General features: G+C 38.1%; 4 protein-coding genes across 6 annotated transcripts in view; 3 read left to right on the top strand and 1 right to left on the bottom strand.

The window, feature by feature from the left end:
* Positions 1-2798: 2798 nt before the first annotated feature.
* LOC124633732 (probable oligoribonuclease) lies at positions 2799-4430 on the bottom strand. The gene is made up of 3 exons (XM_047169050.1): positions 4228-4430; positions 3732-3970; positions 2799-3311 (listed from the first exon to the last, which is right to left on the bottom strand). The coding sequence occupies exons 1-3, from the start codon at positions 4301-4303 to the stop codon at positions 2943-2945; spliced, it is 684 nt and encodes a 227-aa protein (XP_047025006.1). The 5' UTR covers positions 4304-4430; the 3' UTR covers positions 2799-2942.
* Positions 4431-4745: 315 nt separating this feature from the next.
* On the top strand, positions 4746-14511 carry LOC124633731 (mitochondrial proton/calcium exchanger protein). The gene is made up of 7 exons (XM_047169049.1): positions 4746-4907; positions 5361-6586; positions 6858-7125; positions 9353-9500; positions 10733-11006; positions 12715-12891; positions 13258-14511. The coding sequence occupies exons 1-7, from the start codon at positions 4862-4864 to the stop codon at positions 13390-13392; spliced, it is 2274 nt and encodes a 757-aa protein (XP_047025005.1). The 5' UTR covers positions 4746-4861; the 3' UTR covers positions 13393-14511.
* Positions 14512-14959: 448 nt separating this feature from the next.
* Positions 14960-22712, top strand: LOC124634072. 3 transcript variants are annotated; one of them, XM_047169481.1, is made up of 4 exons: positions 14960-15111; positions 15545-15910; positions 16286-16380; positions 17287-22712. In XM_047169481.1, the coding sequence occupies exons 3-4, from the start codon at positions 16291-16293 to the stop codon at positions 19123-19125; spliced, it is 1929 nt and encodes a 642-aa protein (XP_047025437.1). In that variant the 5' UTR covers positions 14960-15111; positions 15545-15910; positions 16286-16290; the 3' UTR covers positions 19126-22712. The 3 variants fall into 3 exon arrangements, with proteins under 3 accessions (XP_047025437.1, XP_047025439.1, XP_047025438.1); XM_047169482.1 differs by lacking the exon at positions 14960-15111 and adding an exon at positions 15268-15446; XM_047169483.1 differs by lacking the exon at positions 16286-16380.
* Positions 22713-22990: 278 nt separating this feature from the next.
* Positions 22991-23424, top strand: part of LOC124634075 (leucine zipper putative tumor suppressor 2 homolog) — an 88310-nt gene continuing 87876 nt past the window's right edge. The window contains exon 1 of the mRNA XM_047169485.1: positions 22991-23186. The gene's annotated coding sequence lies outside the window, so the exon portion shown is untranslated. The remainder of the gene's footprint in view (positions 23187-23424) is intronic.

Genomic DNA, 23424 nt, shown 5'->3' with positions numbered 1-23424 from the left:
TATATGCCCTTATTTTTGCATTTGTCAACAAACAAAAAGTTAAGTACGTTTGGGCTACATTTTACGTAATATTTGGTTTAAGTCCGATAAATTTTCGCGCTCGCTTCGCTCGCGTATTCAGAAACTATATGCCCTTATTTTTGCATTTGTCAACAAATAAAAAGTTAAGTACGTTTGGGCTACATTTTACGTAATATTTGGTTTAAGTCCAATAAAAATTTCGCGCTCGCTTCGCTCGCGCATTGGAAACTACATAGGCAAGTTTTTCTTTAATTGTATTTGCACACAACTGCCGACATGCGTTTAGCTTTGAGTAGAACTGACCCAAAAATTCAGATATTTTTTTTGATACATAATAAAGAAATGAGTGCTAATTTAGGTAAACCGATGAGGTGGTCCCCGGCAAGACAAACTTTAGTAAAGTGGTCCCTCATGTCAAAAAGGTTAAGAACCACTGCTCTACACTGACGATTTCTAAGCTGTTTATGAGGTGGAGGACTTTTGTGTCCCAAAACTCAAAAAATTTCGCGCTCGCTGCGCTCTCAGCTTTTTCACTTTACACTGGTTTTTTTTTTCAAACTTGTTTGAGTATTTTTATGTTCCAAGACCCAAAAAATTTCGCGCTCGCTGCGCTCGCGCCTTTCACTTGACAGTGACTATTTTCTGATTTCTTTAGGTATTATTGCGTCCCAAACATCAAAAATTTCGCTACTACTACAGGTGTTTTACGGGGCGAGTGTTCTTAGACATGTTTGATGAAAATCGGTTGAGCCGTTTACATAAAAGTTACAGAGGTTTTACGCTTCAAAGTCGCTGTCATAATTAAACTCTTCGGTACATATATATAGAGGCTTGCAAAAATAATCTAGTAACTTACAGAAATATCATTAGTTCACAATCATTAGAGGCGGCAAAAATTGAATAGCCTACTAGCGGCAAATTTGTAAATCCGCCACTGTATGGAGAAGAACGGGCAAGAAACTCCATGGTTACTCTTAAAAAAATTAGGTATTAAGTACAGTTTGTCTTTTTTTAAGTCGCTGAAAAAGTAGGTCTTTTGTGGTTCCACTAAGAGGCTTTACAGCGAGCGTGGCATTACAGTCATAATAAAGTCATACTTCATCATTAAATTCATTTCCTTGGATGAGGACCGTCTACGAGCTGGCTGTAAAGTATGCTCTAAATAATTTATGAAAAGATGCAAATGGTACTTAGTATGTAACTACGGTGGAATACTGCGGTACTAGGTACAATCTTGCCTCCCAGAGAAATATTCCTACGTTACTACTAGCGCTTTGCCCGATATTGTTCGCGGGTATTTCGAGTTTGCGTAAACAGCGCTATCTATGGGTTAGGATAGTGTATCAACTACACGTGCACGTCTACACCTGCCACTAGGCTTATGAGAAAGATGGCAGAAGTGGGCCACTACCTGGGCCCTCGCCCCGACTTCTAACGCTTAAAGAGAAGACTAGATAGGTACACAGCCAGATATTAGGCATATTGACTAAATATTATTTCAGTTAGCTGGATGTATCTTGGGCAAGTCTGAAGCTATTTGGCTGGACAATTCAGTAATTACCCCACAGATGGTAGATGAAGTAAGTTAAGGTAAATAAAGACCTCTATCGATTCTTCTTTTTTTATTATTATTATTTTTGTTATGTATAGTTTGGTTTATAAGTTCGGCCATTCAGAGAATGCGTTCCTGACACGTCGCGATTGAACTGACGACGTAACTTTGCAATGGCGTTGCAGTTACGATAAAAATATTTTTGCTGGTTGTTTACCGTTTTAACAATTGAGGAGCATTAAAACAACATTATTATATCAATAATCAATGAATGTTATAATTTTGTGCCAAACTGAGTGTCAAATAACTTGGTAAACAATATTTTTCTAAATCTATACTGCGCTATTACAAGGTTATGTCAGCGGTTTATATTTTGTAGTGCTGTGCTAAAAATAACAGGCAAGTATCGTAATCTGTTCTTATACAGTTATAATATAAAATAATACGTTTTGATTTTCTTTTTAAGAATTGGAAAATAATGGACTATAAGACTTAATTATAACTTTTATGAAAAATAAAAATAAAACTATGACCAAACCGCATTTTTATACTTAGATTAAAAATGGTAACCCCAAATGGCGTTATGGGCCGCCATTTTGTGACGCTAAAACAGTCGTCCGTTGTCGTTTCGTGCGCATAGACCACGTTTTTCAAGTGTTTTCGATCTGTTTTTATTTGATTACCCGGCTTTTGTTAGACCGAGATATCAGGATTGATTCTGTTATTGATAATAATATAATTATACATGTAGGCGAAGATGATGATGAAGACACCACCTCCTCAAGCAAATCGGAGTCTGATTAATATTCTGTTCGCACATTCAATTCAATGTACTTGTAACAAAGAATAAATAAAACAATTTTATTATATGAATATTACCTTTTTTTGGTTTCCACTTAAATAACTAAAATATAAAACAAATGATTCCGCCAATTTAAAACGAAAATAATCTTAAAATAATGCGGCGGTTCATTTTGAAGGAACGGTAACGAACTCAGTGTTATGTTGTGCCCATCACTAGTCGTGACTAACTGATAGGTGTCAGGAACGCATTCTCTGAACGGCCGAAGTATAATTTGAGTTATTTTTAATTTGAGCGTTGTGCGCACCTGTAATTAACATATTTACGCAGGACTTATTATAACTGTAAACTTATATATGCGAAAGTATTTGTAAATAAGTTGTTGGTGTGCCTTGTAAATAAATAAATAAAAAAAGACAACAATTCAATTTACTTTTTATTTTTCGCTAGGTACCTACATGTTACGATACCTACAATAAATTGTACTCAATAGACTGGCGACTTTATGCATAACTAACATAATTATTCAATTAAAAATACCCGTAATGTATTTCATTGTAAAATACTTTAAACTTCCGTCTGCAACTTCATTGTAGACTTAAATATATGCTGTTTGAAGTACTTCAATTCCTCTATGCTTTCAAGAATATCATCCACAGACCGATGCCTGAACTTTTTCTGTGGCATGAGTGAAAACTCTTTTTGGTACCACCTCTTTGCTAACTCCTTGATTGTGCTGACATCTATAACTCTGTAGTGTAAATAATTGTCTAGTATTGGCATGTATTTTCTTATAAATAATCGGTCCATGTATACACTGTTTCCACCTAGAGGGCATTTCTTCTCTGGTGCATGGGATTTGACAAATTCCAGAACTTGTTTCTCTGCTTCCTTGAGGGTAACATTTGATTTGCGGCTAGCCTCCGTCAATCCACTCTGTAAAAATAATGGTAACTTGTTTATTTACAGTTCAAAAAGTGTAATCTTATCTCATGAAACTTATCTGTGATTTATGTGGAAGCAGGGAGAATAGACGAATACATATATGTATAGGGATCCTTATAGCTCAATAAATTTTAACGCATTTCAAGACTGTCATGAAAATTGTCCAATACAGAATATCAATGTTTCCAACTCATTCATCCCTTCTCTCTTTTTAGTTTAAAAATTTTGAATAGATTGCAGTCAAAATTAAATGATGTGATCATCAACCTAAATAATACCAGTCTACTACTCTACATAGACCTCTTTCAAATCCATATTTTGCCTGCAGCCTTTACAACATGCAATGATAAAAGAGTTCATAATTATAAGTAAAACTAAGTTATAACAATATTAAACAGAAGAAATCAATACCTCACCATGCTGACTAACACACCAGTCATTCATGCCATCCAGAATGCTATCCGGCTGGTTTATAATAATGTTGGGCCCTTGAGCAACAATATTCAAGTCTGCATCTGTCACCACACAGGCTATTTCCAAGATATGGTCCTTTTCTATATCCAGACCAGTCATTTCCAGGTCTACCCATACTATTCTCTTGGCTGCATTCTTAACGGCTGATAGGGCCATGGCGGGAGAGACTTTGGCACCTGAATAAAAGTAATAAATCGGTCAGTGGGTCGTCTATCACATAGGTAAATAGGTATCAAGTACATGGCTTTAGAATGAAACAGCATGTTGATGTCGTATTGAAAAACCTTGTAAAAACATTGAAGAATAAACGTAATAATTGCTATATCTGCAAAATTAACTCTAGGAATATTAAAATTCTACTCCAGACTGCAAAGTAATTCATGTTTTTATGTCCAACGTTAGAAATGTATGGTCCAAGATTGAATATACTTACGGCTCGAAAGAAGCCTGACAGGAGGTTTTGTTAAATTAACAAAACTTGATTTTAGACAGAAGCGTACTATATTCATTTATTATTGCTGAAATGATGTATACTTCGATAAAACCACAGTATTTTATCAATAATTTTGCTTGATTTGAGGTTATGCTCGCGAATATTTCTGTCAATATTTTTTTGACAATACGTAATCAATAAACTACAGCACGCCCAGTATTATTTAAAGTAGAGGCTGCTTAAGTTTTGTGTCCGAATTTTTTTAAATTATTTACTAACAAAGTAATATAAGATAATGTAAATTAAAAGTTATACATAATCATATCGATTAGAAAGAAATTAAAAATCATTTATTTTAGTGAGCGCTTTACATTAATTTTTTGGTTGTAAAACTATATCACCTTTGTTTCTAGACTTTTTTACTAAAACGCTTCCCTATTTTTCATCTAAAAAGGTCGAGGTTGACTATAATGGGGATGTTTAGTCTATATTTTTTATCTGTGCTTCGTAAAATTGACCGTCTGTGATTCTGTGATTCTTCTCGATTGTCATGGTGTATTGAGGGTTGATTTTGTTTTTGTTACAATAATTTCAATATTTTCCAGTAGAAAAAGCCCTGCGAATAGCAAACACGATGAACAGACTAATAATTAATAATTGTCGTTGCATCAGGAGATCGAGTAAGTGTATAAAATGTTGTAACTAATGTCATATTACTGTATCTTAACCTAAGCGGATTTTGATTGATTATTTTAGACACCTATGTACCTATGACTTCATCGTGGAAACACTAGTTTTACGTAAATGGACCATGTCGTACTATTTGTAAATACAGAACATAATATTAGATGTTTCTGTCGATGATTACTACAACACATATATTATCTAATTATTTTTTTTCTTTCATCATGACCGTCACATGGTTAGTGCGGTTTCTTTTGATTGGTAAAACAAAATTAATTAATAAGAGAAGTTAACGGCGAGCTAATCTGTTACTTCCTTAGTTGTCTGACCTGAGCCAACCTGAGTTATTTTCTTTCTGTATTATCTTGATGCAAACCATGACAGTGTTGTTGTGAAGTATTTAATTTAAAATCAATGATAAAATATTAATATTTCTGTTATTTTTCTAGCAATACTTTGGGACAGCAGACAGTTTCAAAACTTTCCATACATAACACTTTCAAGGTCGTTGTCATATTATACAACCCAGCCTATCGGACTACATCATGATGTCACACAGAAGCCGTTTAACACAAGAGTGCACTGGCACCCTCAGTTCATCAGACCATTTTCTATCAGCAGATATTACTTTGATAAAGAACCTCTGAAACCATCCTCTAAAGTTGAAGCCTCTGTTGAAACTATAAAGAAAGGCATAGAGGAAAAAGAAAAGTCTCCAAAAAAACCTGAAATACAGAAGAAAAGCCTTAAAGAGCGCTTTATGAATGAGCTACGGCATTACTACCATGGTTTCAGACTTCTTTTTATTGAAGTGAGGATCTCAGCAACCTTGTTCTTTAAAATTTTAAAAGGTGAAACATTGACTCGAAGGGAGCACAGACTGCTGGTCACAACCATTGGTGATCTATTCAGAATGGTTCCATTTATTGTATTTGTATTGGTTCCATTTTTGGAATTTGCACTGCCCTTTTATATCAAATTATTCCCAAATGCATTACCATCAACATTTGAAAGTAGTGATCAGAAAGAAGCAAAATTAAAGAAACATTTAAAGGTTAAGTTGGAAATAGCCAAGTTCTTCCAAGAAACATTAGATCAGATGGCTCCACAAGCTAGCAATAGGCATTCAGAGCTTGCCCGAGAGTTCTCCAGTTTCTTCACTAGGATCAGAACATCAGGTGATGTTGCAACCAGTGAGGAGATTATGAAGTTTTCTAAATTATTTGAAGATGAGATCACATTAGATTCCTTACAGAGACCTCATTTAGTTGCTTTATGTAAAGTTTTGAATGCAACTACTATTGGTACCAGTGCCATGTTAAGGTTTAATCTTAAGATGAAGCTGAGATCATTGGCTGCTGATGACAAGGTGATTGCTAAAGAGGGTGTAGATAGTTTGAACTTCAGTGAGTTACAACAGGCATGTAGAGCGAGAGGAATGAGAGCCTATGGTGTGTCTGAGGAACGATTAAGAAAGGAGCTGAGGAATTGGCTTGACTTATCATTGAATGAGAAGGTGCCTCCATCGTTATTGCTGTTGTCAAGAGCGCTGATGGTTCCCGAACATGTACCAACTACATACAAGTTGAAGGCAACTATTTCTGCCTTGCCAGAACAAGTCGCCACACAGACAAAGGCTGCTATTGGAGAGAAGGAAGGAAAATTGGACTTCAAGGTATTACTATTTATTACTGTTACTTATTTGTTATTACCATCTTAATCAGTATTATTTTAATTAATTGTTGTGCAATTTAATTAATTTGTTTAGTCTTTTGATTGCTTACATATTTATGACATCAAACAAACAAACCTAAGATGAACCTATAGAACCTGTACAGTAAACAACGTGTTCCACATTTTTCCATGTTGCTTCTATGAAATCAATTTGTTATAATACTCATTAAAATAACAAGCAACTTATTGGAGATTAACTTGTTAAATTCCAGACTAAAGCAGATGCCATTAAACTGGAAGAACAGAAGATCAAGGAAGAAATGAAGGAGTTGCAAGAAGCAGAAAGAGAGAAACAGATCCTTGAAGCTAAGAAGAGAGAAAAAGAAGAACTCAAAGACAAAGCACCTATCATTGACTTGGAGAGTGCACCTATGGTCGATCCTGCGCCCGTCATCATTGTCGACGCTCCTAAACCGAAATCTGAAGAAGGTCTCTCTGGCAAAGACATTGAAGTTATTGAGGACGCTTTAGAGAAATTAGGTAAGTCCATCCTTTCAGATTGGCATTCATCCATATTTCTCCATGTACCGAAGTTCAAGTTTGTGTTGTTACCTTCATAATTACATATTCAACTCATTTTCGTCACGTGTATTAATAGATTCCGTATGTCAGACATGTGCTCAAAACGTGAATGTAAGCCATGATGAATGGAACTTTTATTTATGTATCGTATTCAATTTGCAAGTGGCTTTGTCGCCATGTTGATTTGTTTTCTTTCACTGCGTTTTCCTTATCTCATTGGAGTGATCTGTGGCGGTAGTCAGGCTGAAACTCGTTTCCGGTAATAACCGGTTTATCTATGTACTTTATCATCTTTGTTGCACATTGCACTTTGTTATTTTATGTAATGTGAAGTTCGTGTGTTTACAACTGAATTAAATTAGTAGGAAGGATTACCGCTTTATTTATCACGCTATCACCCACGGGGGTTAAATAAACGAAATTGGAAATTCTATATTGCCCACGCAGACGAAGTCGCGGGCAACAGCTAGTTATGTAATAAACTCACTTACTATTTTTTTCCCCGGTATCTGTTTAACGAATAATGCCTAAATAAATACCAAGATTAAAATGACGGAAATTTTAAATCATTCAGAAATAGCATGAGACAATATCCCTGAGAAATCGAAGGTTACGGCTGTAAACACATACGAATAGACCTATTGCCATTAATAATTGTGACTTCTCAGTTATTTATAAGCCCTAATGGAAATACAACATATTTGGCAACATTGCAACGTTATTTCGTGGAATAACTAACATATTTCTAAAGGCATCCATAGACTATATGTAACGCCGTACAAAGCCGACCATGAGTCATAGTGTTTGTAAATACAGACTTCATGGATGGAAAATTCAATGTTCTATAGCTAATTCTGATAATACACCAGATATTAGCTAAGGTTTTCATATTTTAATTTAAATAATTCTTTCAGTTGATTTGGGATTATTTAGGTGCAAATAGAGAAGTTATAACATCCTGGTCCTGGAGAAAATTCGTCCCTGCTCGATAGTTTTTCTATATGAAGCTACTATAGTGCAGAGCAAGGGCTTTGCAGTTCAAAGAATTTAATTTCGGTAAAGAAACTTCAAACTGAAATTGCATATTGTCACGGACAAAGAGCTGCCCTGTAAATTTATAACCCAGCGTCATAGAGTGGCGCTCGATCGCAAGGTCGTACTATAATAATTCTACTAAATAGGTATTTATGAGCATTACGACCATTCTTGTGGCCGATATAAAGAAGTGTAAAGAATTGCAAAATCGAAAATCTTCCGAACGTCCATAACCATAGCGGAAAAATATTTCCGGTAAAGGAGAAAATATGCTGCGCCTACCCCATAAAATTGTGACAGTAAAGACAGGAGCACGATCACCTATTATATCTAAAAAATGGCTATAAAATCACGCTTGTTGAATAGAAGTATTTGTTGTCATCTTCTGTGAAAATTGTATGTGTGGAACTTCAACGTTTCATGAAATACAGGCTGGTAATAGACGGCTATCGAATTCCTAGTAATACGGTCCCGTTTTTCCTTTTGGAAGAAAGAAAGAAAACAACTTTCATCAACCAGTTTTCCCTATTTAGTATTGTTGTGCTGGACCAATGCCAAGGTCCGATTTGCTGTTACGGTCGTCCATTCACCTTTGATCCGAGATTTTGGCTTTACTCGCTTACTATCGTCAGATCTCAGTGTTACTGAGAAGTTATATTGTCTGTGCCAGCTTTTCAGAGGATTTTACTGATGCATAAACTGAGTTTATGTTGTTTCTGTGAATTTTGGCAGATTACAGAAAGGTTTTAAGATATTATTCTAGTCTGCCCCGTTGATCTACTCGTCGCAAATTACCGATCTTTCGAGTCCTAGGTCAGGCCAAATTAGCTCTTTAGGTTTACTGAAACGTTTACCAAGCTGCCTGAACTCTGGAAGTTGATTCTGATACATCCCCGTGTCTAAGAGGCCTCAGGATGCCGGGGTTCCTGACTGTTAACCACCAAACGTCTTAGTCACGATTCGTGTCCCAGGTTGATTAAAGTTTTCTTATTCACTGACTGCACCAACTTCCATCAAAACTCATTAGTCTCTTGTATTTTTTGGAACTCTTATCATTGAACCCCTCCAAACTAATTAACTTACCCTTGAAATAAAGAACCCTTACCTTCTATTTTTACTCTTGTTAACATATTTCTTCACTCATCCACAGCCGAACAGAAGAAGTCGCTGCTCCTGGAGAAGGAGAGCATCCAGGAGCTGAAGGCGGAACTCCTCGACTACAGTGAAGATGTCAAAGAGATGCAGGAGATTGTCAAGACTAAGCAAGCTGATCTCAAACTCTCGAAGGGTGCTCGCAGGTATTGTATTATTGTTCTAACAAATGATAGCTCTTGTCATCATGTCAGCCAATTGACGTCCACTACTGAACGTTTTTAATCTAAACACTCAGAATTAAATAAATATATAACTTGTTATGAACATCATAATGTGTAGACTAGATTCTGTCAGTGGTTTCACCCGCGTCTAGCGGGAAACCTCTCACGCATCCGGGTAATATGTAACCCATAGCCTTTCTCGTAAAATAGGGCATCTGACCGTCAGGGTCATATTTTTAATTGGACATTCCTAAGGCCAGCGCGATCAAGCAAACATTTTCAAATAAATATTTAATATTAATATTTATTACATACGACTATTCAAGTGCTAGACAGCAACTTCATAACAATCACTATTTATAGATTAATCGTATTTTATTCATTATAATCACAGTAACAGTATTTACTGCACAAGTTGTCTTGTTTGATCGATTGGCAAATATCTATTTCCAAATATAATATCTCTGTTACTGGTACAATGTACAGATATTAGTGTATTACATAATACTATTTATCGTACGCTTTATAAGATAAGACTAAAAAGGTATGACGCTAATTTCAGCTGTTGTAAGTCTGATATATAAACAACTAGCCGTTTCCCACGGTTTCAACCACGTTGAATCCACCGGGGAACTTCCCGTACCCGGACAAAAATATGCCTGTCATTTGAGCTATCCTCTCTAACTCCCGAATAGGGGAATAATTTTTCAAAACGGTTCGGTAGTTTCGGAGCCTCTATAATACAAACAATAAAGTTTTACATCAATAAGGTAGTATTATAGGTATAGCTGGGCCTCACTCCTTTTTTGGATACCACTGTTTATGGTGGTTTTACCAAACTGGTTGACTGATGATGATGTCACAAGTCTTTGATAATTTTGCCTCTAAAAGCAGTTTGTTTTATTGCGAAGTGAAAGTGCATTGACTGGTTTTAAATATGGTATACCTGCATTCATCTAGAATGACGTTAGTAGAGGTCAATGACACTGGACACCTTCTGCCAAACTGAAACAATTTAAAAATAAATATTCTCTTGAGAACTATGCACTCTTATTTCGCCAGTTATATGAAAGGACCACCTAATAAGGGGCAACCCTTATTTTAAATCCAGCTTACGTAGAGTCGAGATTGCCACTATTAATAGACAAATCTGGCAACGAGTACATAAATAAGTCATATTACCGTAGTTAAAAGTTGTATTCTACTGTCCGCAGATTATACAAGGCTGTCAACAACATGATAGGAAAACTGGACGCAGCTTTAGCCATGTTAGACACCAAGGAGAAAGCCCTCAAAACTACACTGGAGCAAACCAAATCCGAACCACAAAAGGCTAAGGAACAACTTATCCAAATTGATGAACTCATGCATTCCATTAAGAGCCTACAAAAAGTACCTGATGAGGCCAAACTGAAGTTAATTCAGGATGTACTCGGAAGGCTGGATGATGATTTCGATGGGCAGTTGAAGATTGATGATGTTTTGAAGGTTAGTACCATTTTTCTTTGTATCGTAGGGAAGTTGTTAAAGGATCCTATTGCTGTGGGTGCAGTGGAAAGTAGTGGCACACTTTTATTGACTCAAAACCACCTTTGTTCCTTCTGGAACCCTTTTTGTGGCACATAACTACCACTGAATTCTTTCTAAGAATCCTACAGGCCCAAGATCTTATAGTAATTTACTGGCACCTAAAAAGTGGAGAGTGAGGTAGGCGCTCCTTAGCATCTGATGGGAAGTCGACCCCAACATAGTTAGATAAAGCTAGAAAGGTCTAAATCTAGATAGGCATGCTTAAATACTTATGGATGGAATTGTACTATTCTAAATCCATCAGATACCAACAATCACGATGAAAACTGATAAGGATGTTATTACCTATTATAAAAAGTATGTCAATCGGATTAGAAATGTTCTTGTTGACATTGCAGACTATTTATTGATTTATTATAAGAATAGGCGAAGCTAATTTTTCTACAACCTTGGATAGATAATACTCAAAAAGAGATAAGCCTTCTTTTGACCTTTACTAAAAGTGAGCTAAAAATAAATGTTATGGTTTTATTAATGATTCACCAGCCACCACGTGTAAAAAAATGCAAAAATGACCTAACAGTTCTCAAGGTCAATGTCGAGTTTTCACCACGATAGCAAACACGTGACTGCCAGCTACATATCTAATTCCCCGCGAGTGATTATAGACGCGATAACAGAGTATGCGACCTCTTTTAGTGTAAACGCTAGACTTCCTTGTTATCTTTAGCAATAACCTTCATGGACAATTAAAAAAAAAACTGATATTTATAGTCTTGTACGACTCAATAAATAGAATGTATATGTTATGTCCTTTGTCTATAAAAATGGATCGTAGAATTACGTAACCTTTTGCCTTTTGTTTACTTTTACGGAATTCTTAAGGTAGCTGTTGACTGGATATTATACAAGTTTTTCTTTTCATTCGCTTTGCTAAAAAAGAAGTAAAAGTAGGTACTGAATGAAATGTCCAAATCATGCCGGTAGCTCCCGACACAAGCCCGTTCAAGAAAATAAAGAAACTCTTCAGCTTTATAATTTTTTTACCTGTACATAGATTGTAATAGCTAAATATTATGCTTCCTATACGAGATGTTGAAATAAATTACTAAGATACCAAGCAGATGTGTCGATATATTTAATAACATGTAAAATGACCTAGCAAAAGGTCAGAACGTTTCTCAAAGGTCATTGACATTTTAACATTTGTAAATGTTTTCAATATTTTCTTTACAACTTTTTCGTAATGAGGTTTGTATAGTAACAAACGAACGTGACGAATTGCACGTAATATACGTGTGAGGGAGAGAACAACAGTCTCGTTTATCCCCTGTTTATCATTCAGTGCAAGTTTGAAAGATTTTAAATGATAAATGTTTTGTCTATAAACCTAACCGAAGTCGTGCAATTTTCTTAATGATTGCATAGTTTACAAATATTCCTCCTTTTTCTATTCTCAAGCATGGAATTTTTATAATGATTGATGACTAAATGAAGATTATGCTTTATGCAGATAAACTTTTAACAGGCAGAAAGATTCAAAGATGCTACTTGATCTGCCTCGTATTTTCAGACTTCGCTTTTTGGGAGCCCGCCTTTTCACTTCTCCATTTTTCATTTCAATTTGTAACTCTCTTAATAAACTTAATTTTTCCCAATATTTCAGATGCTAGAAATCATAGGCAACGAAAACGTGAACCTCTCTGAGAAGCAGATGGCCGAGCTGATCGAGTTGCTCGACAAGGAGGAGATCCTGGAAGTCGAGAGCAAGATACAGAAGGCACTCGATAAGGCTGCCATCGCGGCCAAGGAGCAGGACAAGCCTAGCGACTCCGAAGGGAAGGTATGTCACGTCACTGCGTGTATCAATAAACTACTATTACTACTACTATTAAACTGGGTGACACTGATATTCTTCAGATGCCTTTTAAACCTTGCCTTTTAAGGTGATTTGTGCGAACTTGTCGCCATTAATATACTACTATAGTTCACATCAAATGATAATGTTACAAAATAATGTTACAAAATTTCATTATATTTCACAATATTTACCGTCCCAAAGTTGTTTGATAACAAATCAATGCACATTTATTGTCATCCTTATCTCCCAGTCAGCTGTTACGAAGTTTAATAATAAGGAAAGGCCACTTTCGATAAACTTGTTTGTGTAACAAAATGCTGTATTATAACTACGCTAATATTTTTCCAGAGTTTATTCGACATTATTCGAGAAGCTCAGAAGAGGCGGGAACTGAAGAGAGCGGCTGCGGCACAGGCCTTAGCCAAGAGCGAAACTATCGTCACCAAACCCGAAGAGACCAGTAAACGGCCCGAAAGCCACTGAGTAATGTAATTTTACTTAGTCAAGGTGTAAATACTATACTAGTGGATATTTCATACTCATGTTTACGCCTTCCTGCTGGTTTAGGTGACGGTAAATTAGCAAAGATGGCGTTCGGCGTTTGTATTTAATTGAAATAAGACTTATTCGGGCACGTGTAACGCAACGCAACTTTTTGTGACGTCATTCTGTATACGATAAGCTGTCACGGTCTGATTGCTGAGCAGTTGCACTGTCAGAATGTCTTATGTACCCGCATATAGCATAGCTGTTGTACTAGAGTAACGACATACATATTTATGTAGAAGAACTAAATATTAACGTTAACGTTTAATTTTATGAATGTGTTACCCTAATGACAATAAGCATTTTGTAACATGTAATCAATCACACATGGATATGTAAATAACGTTTTACTTATTTTATATATTATATTATTATATAATTAATTACCCACACTTTCTACGCCGTACAAAGTTGTTCGATTGTTGTCATGTTTTATTTATTCCTGATTTTTTGTTGCAAATATGTATTGTATTACGTTGATGCATTTCTGTGATCGCTATTCAGTTTAAGTTTTAGTTTATTTTAGTGTTTATCAAAAATATGTTGCGCACAAATTGTGGAGCGATACACTTTTACTTCTTTCAATTGTGAATTGGAATGAACGGATATTATATTACTAATACTGCTAAATACTTTCCTAGATACCTGACTACTTATAACATTGGATGTATATATTATGTATAATATAAACTGTAAATGCCAAGTGTTGTTCAGAACAGTTGCCATGTAAAAGTTTCGTTATTTTAACTCGACCGGCAAAATATTCATTTATTGTTAAAAGTGTATAATCTGAATACATTCTGAAATCACTTATATAACCTCTGTTTTATCAAATCTTCCACTGTTTATGACGCTACGTGTTACAGTTAAAATTCTTTCCTTAGTTATTTAATTTTCGTGGGGCATTGTTATAAAATTCCCATTTACTGCCCTGCCGTCAGTATTGGTAACATTGTTTTCCAACGAGTCAGTGCTAACAGGTACATCGATTTACTGTTATTTGATGTACTGAAAAATAAAGTTTTAAAGAGTAAGAGAATAAAGAGATCGATGAAATTATTTTGTTTTATTTTCTACGTTTCGTAGCTTTCGCTTTGATGACCTTGAGAGTATTATTCTGGTGGTCTCATTGATAAATCCGGCAATGTAGCTAAAATTGCTGGATTTATTGGTTTGTCATAACGAATATATTTCATGATTGTAAAAGAAAGTGCAGTGGTATTATTATACTTTGAAAAACAATAATCTTTGGACTCTGGCCTTGATGTCTACAGCAGAAATTATTTATGTCCATTTTTCAATTTGCCGCCTCTAGGTGGCGTGAAAGTCAAGCATCCGGTTTGAAATACTGAACGTCTATTGGAGGATCAGTAACATCGTTATACCAGATTAGCCAATAATCAAATTTCGACGAATCACAAGGTGCATGAAGTGTAATCACGGGCGGTTTGGCCGCCATGTTTAATGATTTTGAAAAGCGAAGCCATGCTATTGGTCAATAACACAAGACGTCATTCCAGTCTTTTGACGGAGTTGCGCAAAATAAAATAATTTTGTGACTCTCACTCACTCATTGCGGCTGCCATGTTTTTTTTCATGTGGGGTGTGTGTATATTGATATAACATGATAGTTTAACCCCGTATAAACTGTTACAGGTGAGTAATTTCTCTTGATTTTGATCGTTTTTACGTGTCAATACGGAAGTAGGTCCATGGCGCGTCCTCAGTGAAAGTGCATCATGTAACACTGTCGCCTTCTTGTGAAATTGCATCGTATCGTAGTTGAAGTGAGTAGTATGAGTATGACTCAGATCAGAACGATGATAAAAGATCTGCCGTGCCGCGCGTGATACTATTCTTTGTTGATGTGAAGCAAAAAGTGTTGATTGTGAGGGTGACGTTGCGAATGCGAGGAGGCTCCGTCCGCGTTCACCCTCACTCGGGTGACGTTTTGGCGCCATCGACCCATTTAGCACGGCGGGGCGGGCATGGTACCCACGACACATCAAATTCTTTGTGCTTGCTAAATCTCAATGACCTTTACATCAAAACATTGAATGATAGTAAAATTTTACGTTTTATTTTGCAGAAATAAGGGGTGCACATAGTGCGTCATTTGTTATTAGCTAGTGACAATGCGATTGCATAAAAATTAAAGCAAGCGCTGCATTAGAAAAAAACTGACCCACTAGCAAAGAATAGGCCAAAGAAATTAAGGATGTATTAGTAACGGAGGAATTAAAGGATCGATTTATATCACACGGCCCACGGCGATTGTAAAATGGACTCACGATTATTATACAAGATGATGGTGTTTGATAACGGCAGACACTATCACGGACAGGATGCGTAAGCATAAGAGAGAGAGTCAGGCGTTTGCCTGCTGGCCTGCCACGTCGAGAGAACTTCATCAAACTCCACACTCCATCATCTGATACCCACACACTTGGTACAGGTAAGTCGCTCCAATTCTTTACTTCACTCACATTCACTGCAATTCTATGTAAATATTTTTGTAGTCACTATCACGTTTTGTGCAGTCAACAGCCAGATTTTATTCAGCCAGATACCTACATAAGGCAATATCACACAATGACTAGGTGATTATCGTGAATAAATAAATTTAGTACAAAAGTGAATAGAAGAATTTTCTAATGAATTAGCTACATCATTAAGTATCTTGGCATGATCTGTTTGGTAAATAAATGATAAGTAGGCTATTAAACACTATTACCGTAACTGGAAGTAATTATGAAATAGTGAATTACCAACTCGTTAGTGATCAAATAATAATCAGTATAAACTAATTATTGTTTTTTCAACTGTCAAGAGGAAATGCAGTGCTCAGTAACACTGGAAAGTGACCATAACAGTGGGAATGTAAAAATGAAGACAATTAACAATTATAAGAATCCTTACAAAAAGGTCGGTTTTACATCTATTCCAATATTGTATGTTTTTTGTAGGCAACATGATAATATTTATGTTTTTGGTTGGTTATTTGTGACACTAAAATGTATTTAGATGTATTTTTCCTTGTGGGAGTGGTTAGATTGTATTTTAGTTTTGGACATGTTGCCTGTAAGCAGGAAGTTTCCTCATTAATGATTGTTGCCTATGAAAGCACCGCACCACTGTATTTTGTTGTCCCCTTTGGTTTGCACACTAGTTTAGGAGCATAGATGCATTCTTCCTTTGTTCCATTGTTAAGTTATTATTTGCATTATCATTGTATTCATATTTTTTTCTGCACTATCCACTTTTTGAGTGTCATTTCAGGATATAAATAAATCATTGATATAAAAAATTATTTTGCAATCCATACCCGTTATTTTAAGTTTACATTGGAACCTCCCACTTGTGTTAATTTCTGGATGTGTATTTTTATAATCTAGCGAAGCTGATGTTTTATTAATTCTTGTTATTTTGTGGTTGCAATACATAGCTCTTTTCTAATATATACATAGCCCTTTTCTAATTGACTTTGACTTTAATGCATTTATTGCATTGTTAAAGATAAAGCAAAATTTCAAATTGGTTAAGTTTCAATTTAACACTTTTCAAAAAGTAATGCAATGTAGGTATGCAGTATATTTTCTGCAGCCAGATATATAGCTGTACAAGGCTAATGCAGTAATAAACCTGCATGTTTTATCAAAAATGTTTTAATGCTTGTATTGCAGCTACATCGGTACAGATGACTGGTTCAAATAGGTATACTATTTGAAAATTGATTTTTTTATTGATTAAATATTAGTCCTTATGATGTAATCGCATAATAAAATGTATGATTTGAGTATTTTTAAAATATAGTTGTGTTAATTTTTCCAGGAACCTAATCTTGACAACATTGTTGATCAGCTGTGCACACGACTCCAGGACATCAAAGATCAAGAAAGTGCGTCACAAGTAGGCATGCCCACGTGTTCTCTAGAAGAAACTGAGGCTGTTCGACGATATTACGCTGCGTTTCCGGCTTTGAAAAAGGGTCGAGAGTCGCCATTACCGTATTATCTTCCACCGCCAGCGTGGTGTCGTAAATCAGCGGCAGATACCAAGATCAAAATGCAAAGCGAATTGTCAGTGTCTAAAGATTGGAATACAAAAAATAAAAAACTAACATCAAGCAAAGAGCGACGTAATTCATACCACGGTCAAAAGAAGAACAACAAGAAACGTTGCAACAGTTACAGTAGATCCTTTGACAGCAAAGAGATACTGCCTGAGTGGGTAACGCACGAGGGTGTCTGGGACATGGAAACTCAAGACCCGGTGAAGGAGTTCATCAGAGCCATAGCATTAGACGAGGGTTACGGAACTTGCGAGAACACCGTCACAGACGAGATCAAAGAAATAACACAAGGCAAGATCGGAATGAACGAAAACATGGTGCCCGACTGGGATGACAGCCTCGACCTCGACGCCGAGTGGGTCATCACTGAGGACCTCAACCCGCGCGTCCGTACGCCCATGGAGGAGGAACTCTACGCTAAGTTCGAAGCCAAGTTCGATCGCAGCATCGAAGCTCTGTGGTCCAAAGACCAGAACACGCCCGATGACGAGTATCAGGACCTTCCGATTGACTTCCAAGATCTGCTGTCATCCCCCTCCGATCGCCTGTTTGCCGACCCGTCCGCGGAGAAATGCAGTCTCATATCTCTGACCGAGAGCATTTGGTCCACTGAAGCGGCAGACTTCCCGCCTCCGCTCGACCGCGGAGACTCGCCTTCGCGCATCGCCGACGCTCTGCACGACCGCTTCAGGCCGCTCAACCTGGCCGACGTGGTGGCCGAGCCGGAGCCGCGCGAGCTCGAGTCCTTCGCTCTGTACGAGGGCGACGAGATCTACGACGCGCTGAGCACGGTCGCCCACACCATGCGCTCCTTCACCGCCATCAACCACAGCCGCGACCGCAGCGGCTTCGCCGAGGTGCCGCCGCGCCGCGCCCGGCCCCCCCGCGCCCCCCCCGCGCCGCGCTCGCCGCCGCCGCGGGCTGCATCCCGCCCGCGCGAGGACCTGCTCACCTCCGCGCGCACGCACTTCCGCCCCATCCGCCGCGAGCCCGACGCCGAGCCGCCGCGCTACGCCGACGGCGATACCTTTGACATCTGCGGCGACCCCGACCCCGTGGCCTTCCGCCGCAGCGACTCGGGCGGCCTGTACCTCGGCGCGGGGCTCGAGCGCTACCTGGAGTACCGCGCCGCGCGCACCATCGACTACGGCCGCCTCAACCTGACCGCGGCGCAGCGCTGCCCCGACCTCGACGAGCCGGGGCTGCGGCTGCGCTTCCCGCTGCGGCAGCGCGACGCCGGCGTGCAGACGGACGCGCCGGTGGCGGACGCCGCGGCCGCCTGGGCGCCGTGCGAGGAGTGCGGCCGCGCCGCCAAGAAGATGCGCCCCAGCGCCGCGCGCTCCATCTGGAGCTCCCGCGCGTGTCGCGCCTGCGCCTGCGCGCCCGCCGCGCCGCCCGCGCCCGCGCCCGCGCGCGAGGAGCTGTCGCGCGAGTGGGAGGAGCTGGTGTCGGACATGAGCGAGTTCGGCGAGGCGGCGCGCGCGGACCGCAAGCGGCGGCACTCGGCGGCGCTGCGCTGCGCGGCGCAGTGCGGCCACCCGCACGCGCGCTTCCTGCCGTGCTGCACGCTGGCCACGGACCGCCCGCTCACGCGCTAGGCGCTGCCGGCCGCGGGACCGGGGCGCGGACGCTGCCGGCCGCGGGACCGGGGCGCGGACGCTGCCGGCCGCGGGACCGGGGCGCGGACGCTGCCGAGCCGCCTCGGTGCTCATCGTTTCCTTTCCCGATCTATCGTCCTACACTTTGTATATATCTTTTTCTTCGAGCGTATTATTGTTTGTATGTCGAAAGTGAGAAATCGCAGCTTTTCAAATTCGAAAACGACGTGCCGCCGTGATCGGTCTCGAGAATGATGTCCTTTGTGGCTCGATTGCTCCTTCAAGTGGCATTAGAATGAAAAAGTTAGCAATAAAATAGGATTAATTAGCGAAGCCTTAAACGTTACTTTCTCCGAGTGTCGAGGGTTGTAGAGGTACAAAAGTGGAAGGCTAGAAGTGCTAACATATCTTATGATTGTAGATATTGAAGGAAAGGAGGAGTTATATGTAACGTTAATTTTAGTTCAATGTTTTCTTTGTAGAGATTTCATATTGATGTAGGAATGTTTGATGGAATGCTCTCGCTTCATTGTCGATACTCGACGAAAATTGATAAATGTGCGAAAGTGTTCGGGATTGTGCGTTATTATTAAACAATGGCCTTGAAATAATTAGCAGTATTGCTGCGTGTTATATATTTATTTTAAAATGTTTTGTTGGGAAAATAACTATATATTTTATTTTAGTTTAAAAATTACATGTTAACGCAAAACGAGGCGAGAGCATTTCAGGACAAACATGATAGGACGATTCTAATATAATTCTTACAATAATATCGTCCCGACTTGTTTAATAATTTGTTAATATAAAATGTAAGTAGAACAGGTATTTTATTTTTGTTAGTATTTTTCGTTTACGTTTCCAGGCGATCTAAATTCATTCAAAATTTTTATATCGTAAAGTAAATTGTTCTGTTTTCTTTTGCAACATTTTTGAACGCGATCTTTAATGTAAGGAGATATTTAGAGGCATCTCCCGTTGTCCAGCAGTGGGTACGCCTTTCGGCCGAATGTTCGCGAAAGATGTATCCACAGTTGTAACTGTTCTAAGCCGAACTAGTGTTAGTGCGGCTTTGTGTCCGAGGTTCGAACGATATCGGAGGCGGACAGTTGTGGTTTGTCCATGTTGAATAAGTTTTACACGCGGCGATTTTATTGATTTGCCGCATAATATAATGTAGGTTGGCGAGCGCGTCGCGGGTCAGTGTTCATTCTTGATACTTGAGGCCCGCTGCATTCTGCCGGATAGTGGTAATTCGAGGTGTTAGCAGTTTTGTATGAAGCTGGACTATGTTAGTGGGGGGCGCTGCATGCAAGCCCCCTGGAGTGTCGTCGGATACGATGAACTAAGTGTCGTGCTCTTTGATATATGCCCGGCCGACGCTGTTCACCGTTTACGGACGTACGTTTTCGTTCCGGAAACAGTTGGTTAACTTTTTATAAGATGTGTCAAGCATTGCGATGCTCTGTGGCGGTATTACAAACGGTGAGCAGCGAGGGCCATCAATTGTAACATAATTTACAGCTCCAAGTATGGATTGTAACAGTTCATATAGGCGTAACTGTTATTATAGTTGATGTAAAACATAAGAAGTGTATATGTTATATTTTCGTATATTTTCATTTTACACGGGGCGTTGTCTGGGCGCGGACGCCGCGTTAGCGCAGCGCCCGCTCGTCACGGCCCCACACAACTTATATTTATTTCATTTGAAAGCCTTGCCTAGTTACAATTTCATATTAAACTTTAATATTCGTGCATACTTTTCTATTTTATGTGTCGTGTTTTATATATTTATTTTTATGTAGTGTGATTTACTTCTGTTTGTAATAACTGAAAACGGAAAATGTAAAAAAAAAATGTCATTGCAAAATTTACATCAGGAAGGCTATCCTTGTATATATTTAGTATATTGTGAAATTAATGTATAGTCATTTTCAGTTCTTTTAAATGATGTGTCATTATGTTCGCTAATTCTTTTGTCAATTTCCTTATCTGAAATATTTGATGTTATGTTCATGCGGGTAGACAAGTACATCAGTTTACAACTATACAATGTTTCAGATATTGAAATGTTCACGTACTGTCTAAAGCTACGTTATTAGAGAGGTTGGGTATTTTTAAACTCATTCAACTAATTAATTCACATTCATTTTCTCGTGTCACGTAATGTATTTCATTTTTCTGTCATAAGTTCATATTATATTGTACTTATTCCATTAACGATATTCGCTAAAGGATACCTCGATAAAAAATATTAGAAAAAGCAAAAAAAAAATTATTAGATTCAAGTCCGCATATAATATTATGTTTGATTAGTTATTAATCTAATGTAATGTGCCTATGCACTTGATTGTCTATTTATCCTGGACATCTGAGGATAATAGTTTTTCAGCAAATGTTGAAGGAATGCTTGAACAATTGTTGAGAAACAAAAGGAGTTTGCTGTGGTATTCGGTAACGGGGACTTGTTACAATCAAATATATGCCAAGCCTATGCAAGCTCCTTAAATATTGAGTAGGACGTGAATAAATCTATCAAGACAGCTATCATTATGTCATCAATCCGTTGCTCCCTCGTCTGATAGGTTTATCAACGTCCTATGTACTGCCGAGCCTGTAGGGCCACTTGCGTCATTTCTCGTGTTCACTTGTCGCGTACTTTATTGCTGTGCCAATGACAAACTGACGTAAGTGGACTTACCGGTGGTTTATCGGTCCCCGCCAATCACAACTCTTTTTATGCGCCACAAAATCATTTGTAAGTGGCAAATAAGATCTTCGTCGTTATTGTAATAATATGTACTATTGGTATTTCAACTTTTTTACTGTCAGCAAATAACCAATGTTTGTTTTACACACAATAATTATTTCTTCTTGAGAGCAAACACTTTTTTCTGTGTATATGAAATTTGGACACGTAGCAAATCAGCACATATTAAACAAATAAAAAGTTAAAAAAAATATGATATATCTATTTTGCAATGTAGACACAAAATAAAATTCTAAATCTGTATTGCTCTCTTCAGGAACAAGTCGGCTTGTAACCGATAGCTGATAGTAGCCTTGGTTACATGCATATTTGTTGTTTACATTTCATATCAATTTATACATTTTATTTTCTTTATGAAGTTTCGTAAAATCATTAGAGATTTAAAAAAACTTTTAAGCCGGGGTACGAGCAGTACACAAGGGATTTCACATCTTATATTTTGGGCGCCAAACTTTAAACTGCACTGCTAAAAACGAAAAAACCAAATAAAAAAAACCTTCAATAACTTACCACTTTGATGTTTTGTCACTAATAAGAATTAAGAATTTTCGATATTTCTAACTATAACTTATTGCGAAAATTGGCACCTTTATTTTGCAATTAAGTATAGGTAAAATAAACGACGATACTAGGTATGAAAGAGCTTTCAATTAGATTGTACCAAAATATGTATACCCATTTGAAAATTGTTAATTCATTTAGAAGTGGTTATCCCTGAAAATAGTTACCATTTTCATAATTACGTTAGGTTGTGCTCGCTACTCTGGTTCTTGCCACCTGTGGGAAGAAATAAAAATAAACGATCGATCCACAATTTAGTTATTTATTTCTTTACCTTTATGCCCTTCAAGTTAATACACAACACGAATTCAAAGCCAAACATTTGGTGTTCTGTAAACATCACCCAACACTAAGAAGTCTCAAGATGAAAGAATTAGAATAACAATAAAATAGTGGGCGAAGTTGTCGCTCCACTCAAAAAGCCAAACTTGAGTAAAGCTTGTTTCTGTCTTTTTCGCGCTCCCCGGCGCAAACGAGAGAGCGCTATACAAAAACCACGGTTTACACTTTCATCCATTGAAATGCACGCGGTGCTTCGTAGCGAGCGAGACGCCGGTTCAAAATAACAGTGAACCGTCCGGTCTTATCGAACTAAAATAATAACTCAAAGTAAACGGACGTTGCAGTGATACGAACTGATTTCACGTGTGATATTGTGTTTTGGACGCTGTTAGTGCTTGAACTGTTGTAATCAACGCCTGTTCATTTTTGTTTTTTTTGGTGAAAGGTAAGTTCTTTTATTTATTTTGCTAGTTTCATTCAATGGATCAGTAACAACTCGTTTTTTACATGTTATAGTTTCAGACGTCCTAAATATATGGAAGGAACTTATTTCTTTCATGAATTCACATTTCTAGATGTTTCGCAAACCATTTCCAGGGAGCTTTTTTGTAAAATTCTGAAAATGAGTCTCCTACCTTTAAAGTGATAAAAACCAGTTGCCTCATCCTGAAAGATCAAGTTGA

This window comes from Helicoverpa zea, chromosome 10 (genome assembly GCF_022581195.2).
Source record: "Helicoverpa zea isolate HzStark_Cry1AcR chromosome 10, ilHelZeax1.1, whole genome shotgun sequence".
In the NCBI taxonomy this organism is placed as follows: Eukaryota; Metazoa; Arthropoda; class Insecta; order Lepidoptera; family Noctuidae; genus Helicoverpa; species Helicoverpa zea.
This window is presented reverse-complemented; position numbering and strand designations above follow the sequence as displayed.

Coding starts and splice junctions, on each gene's coding strand:
- LOC124633732 (XM_047169050.1), bottom strand. CDS start 4,303: ATGAATATAGTACGCTTCTGTCTAAAATCAAGTTTTGTTAATTTAACA. Junction 3,971..4,227: donor TGTCAGGCTTCTTTCGAGCC/GTAAGTATATTC, acceptor ACTTTTATTCAG/GTGCCAAAGTCTCTCCCGCC. Junction 3,312..3,731: donor GTGTTAGTCAGCATGGTGAG/GTATTGATTTCT, acceptor TTATTTTTACAG/AGTGGATTGACGGAGGCTAG.
- LOC124633731 (XM_047169049.1), top strand. CDS start 4,862: ATGAACAGACTAATAATTAATAATTGTCGTTGCATCAGGAGATCGA. Junction 6,587..6,857: donor AAGGAAAATTGGACTTCAAG/GTATTACTATTT, acceptor GTTAAATTCCAG/ACTAAAGCAGATGCCATTAA. Junction 7,126..9,352: donor GGACGCTTTAGAGAAATTAG/GTAAGTCCATCC, acceptor ACTCATCCACAG/CCGAACAGAAGAAGTCGCTG.
- LOC124634072 (XM_047169481.1), top strand. CDS start 16,291: ATGCAGTGCTCAGTAACACTGGAAAGTGACCATAACAGTGGGAATGTA. Junction 16,381..17,286: donor ATAAGAATCCTTACAAAAAG/GTCGGTTTTACA, acceptor TAATTTTTCCAG/GAACCTAATCTTGACAACAT.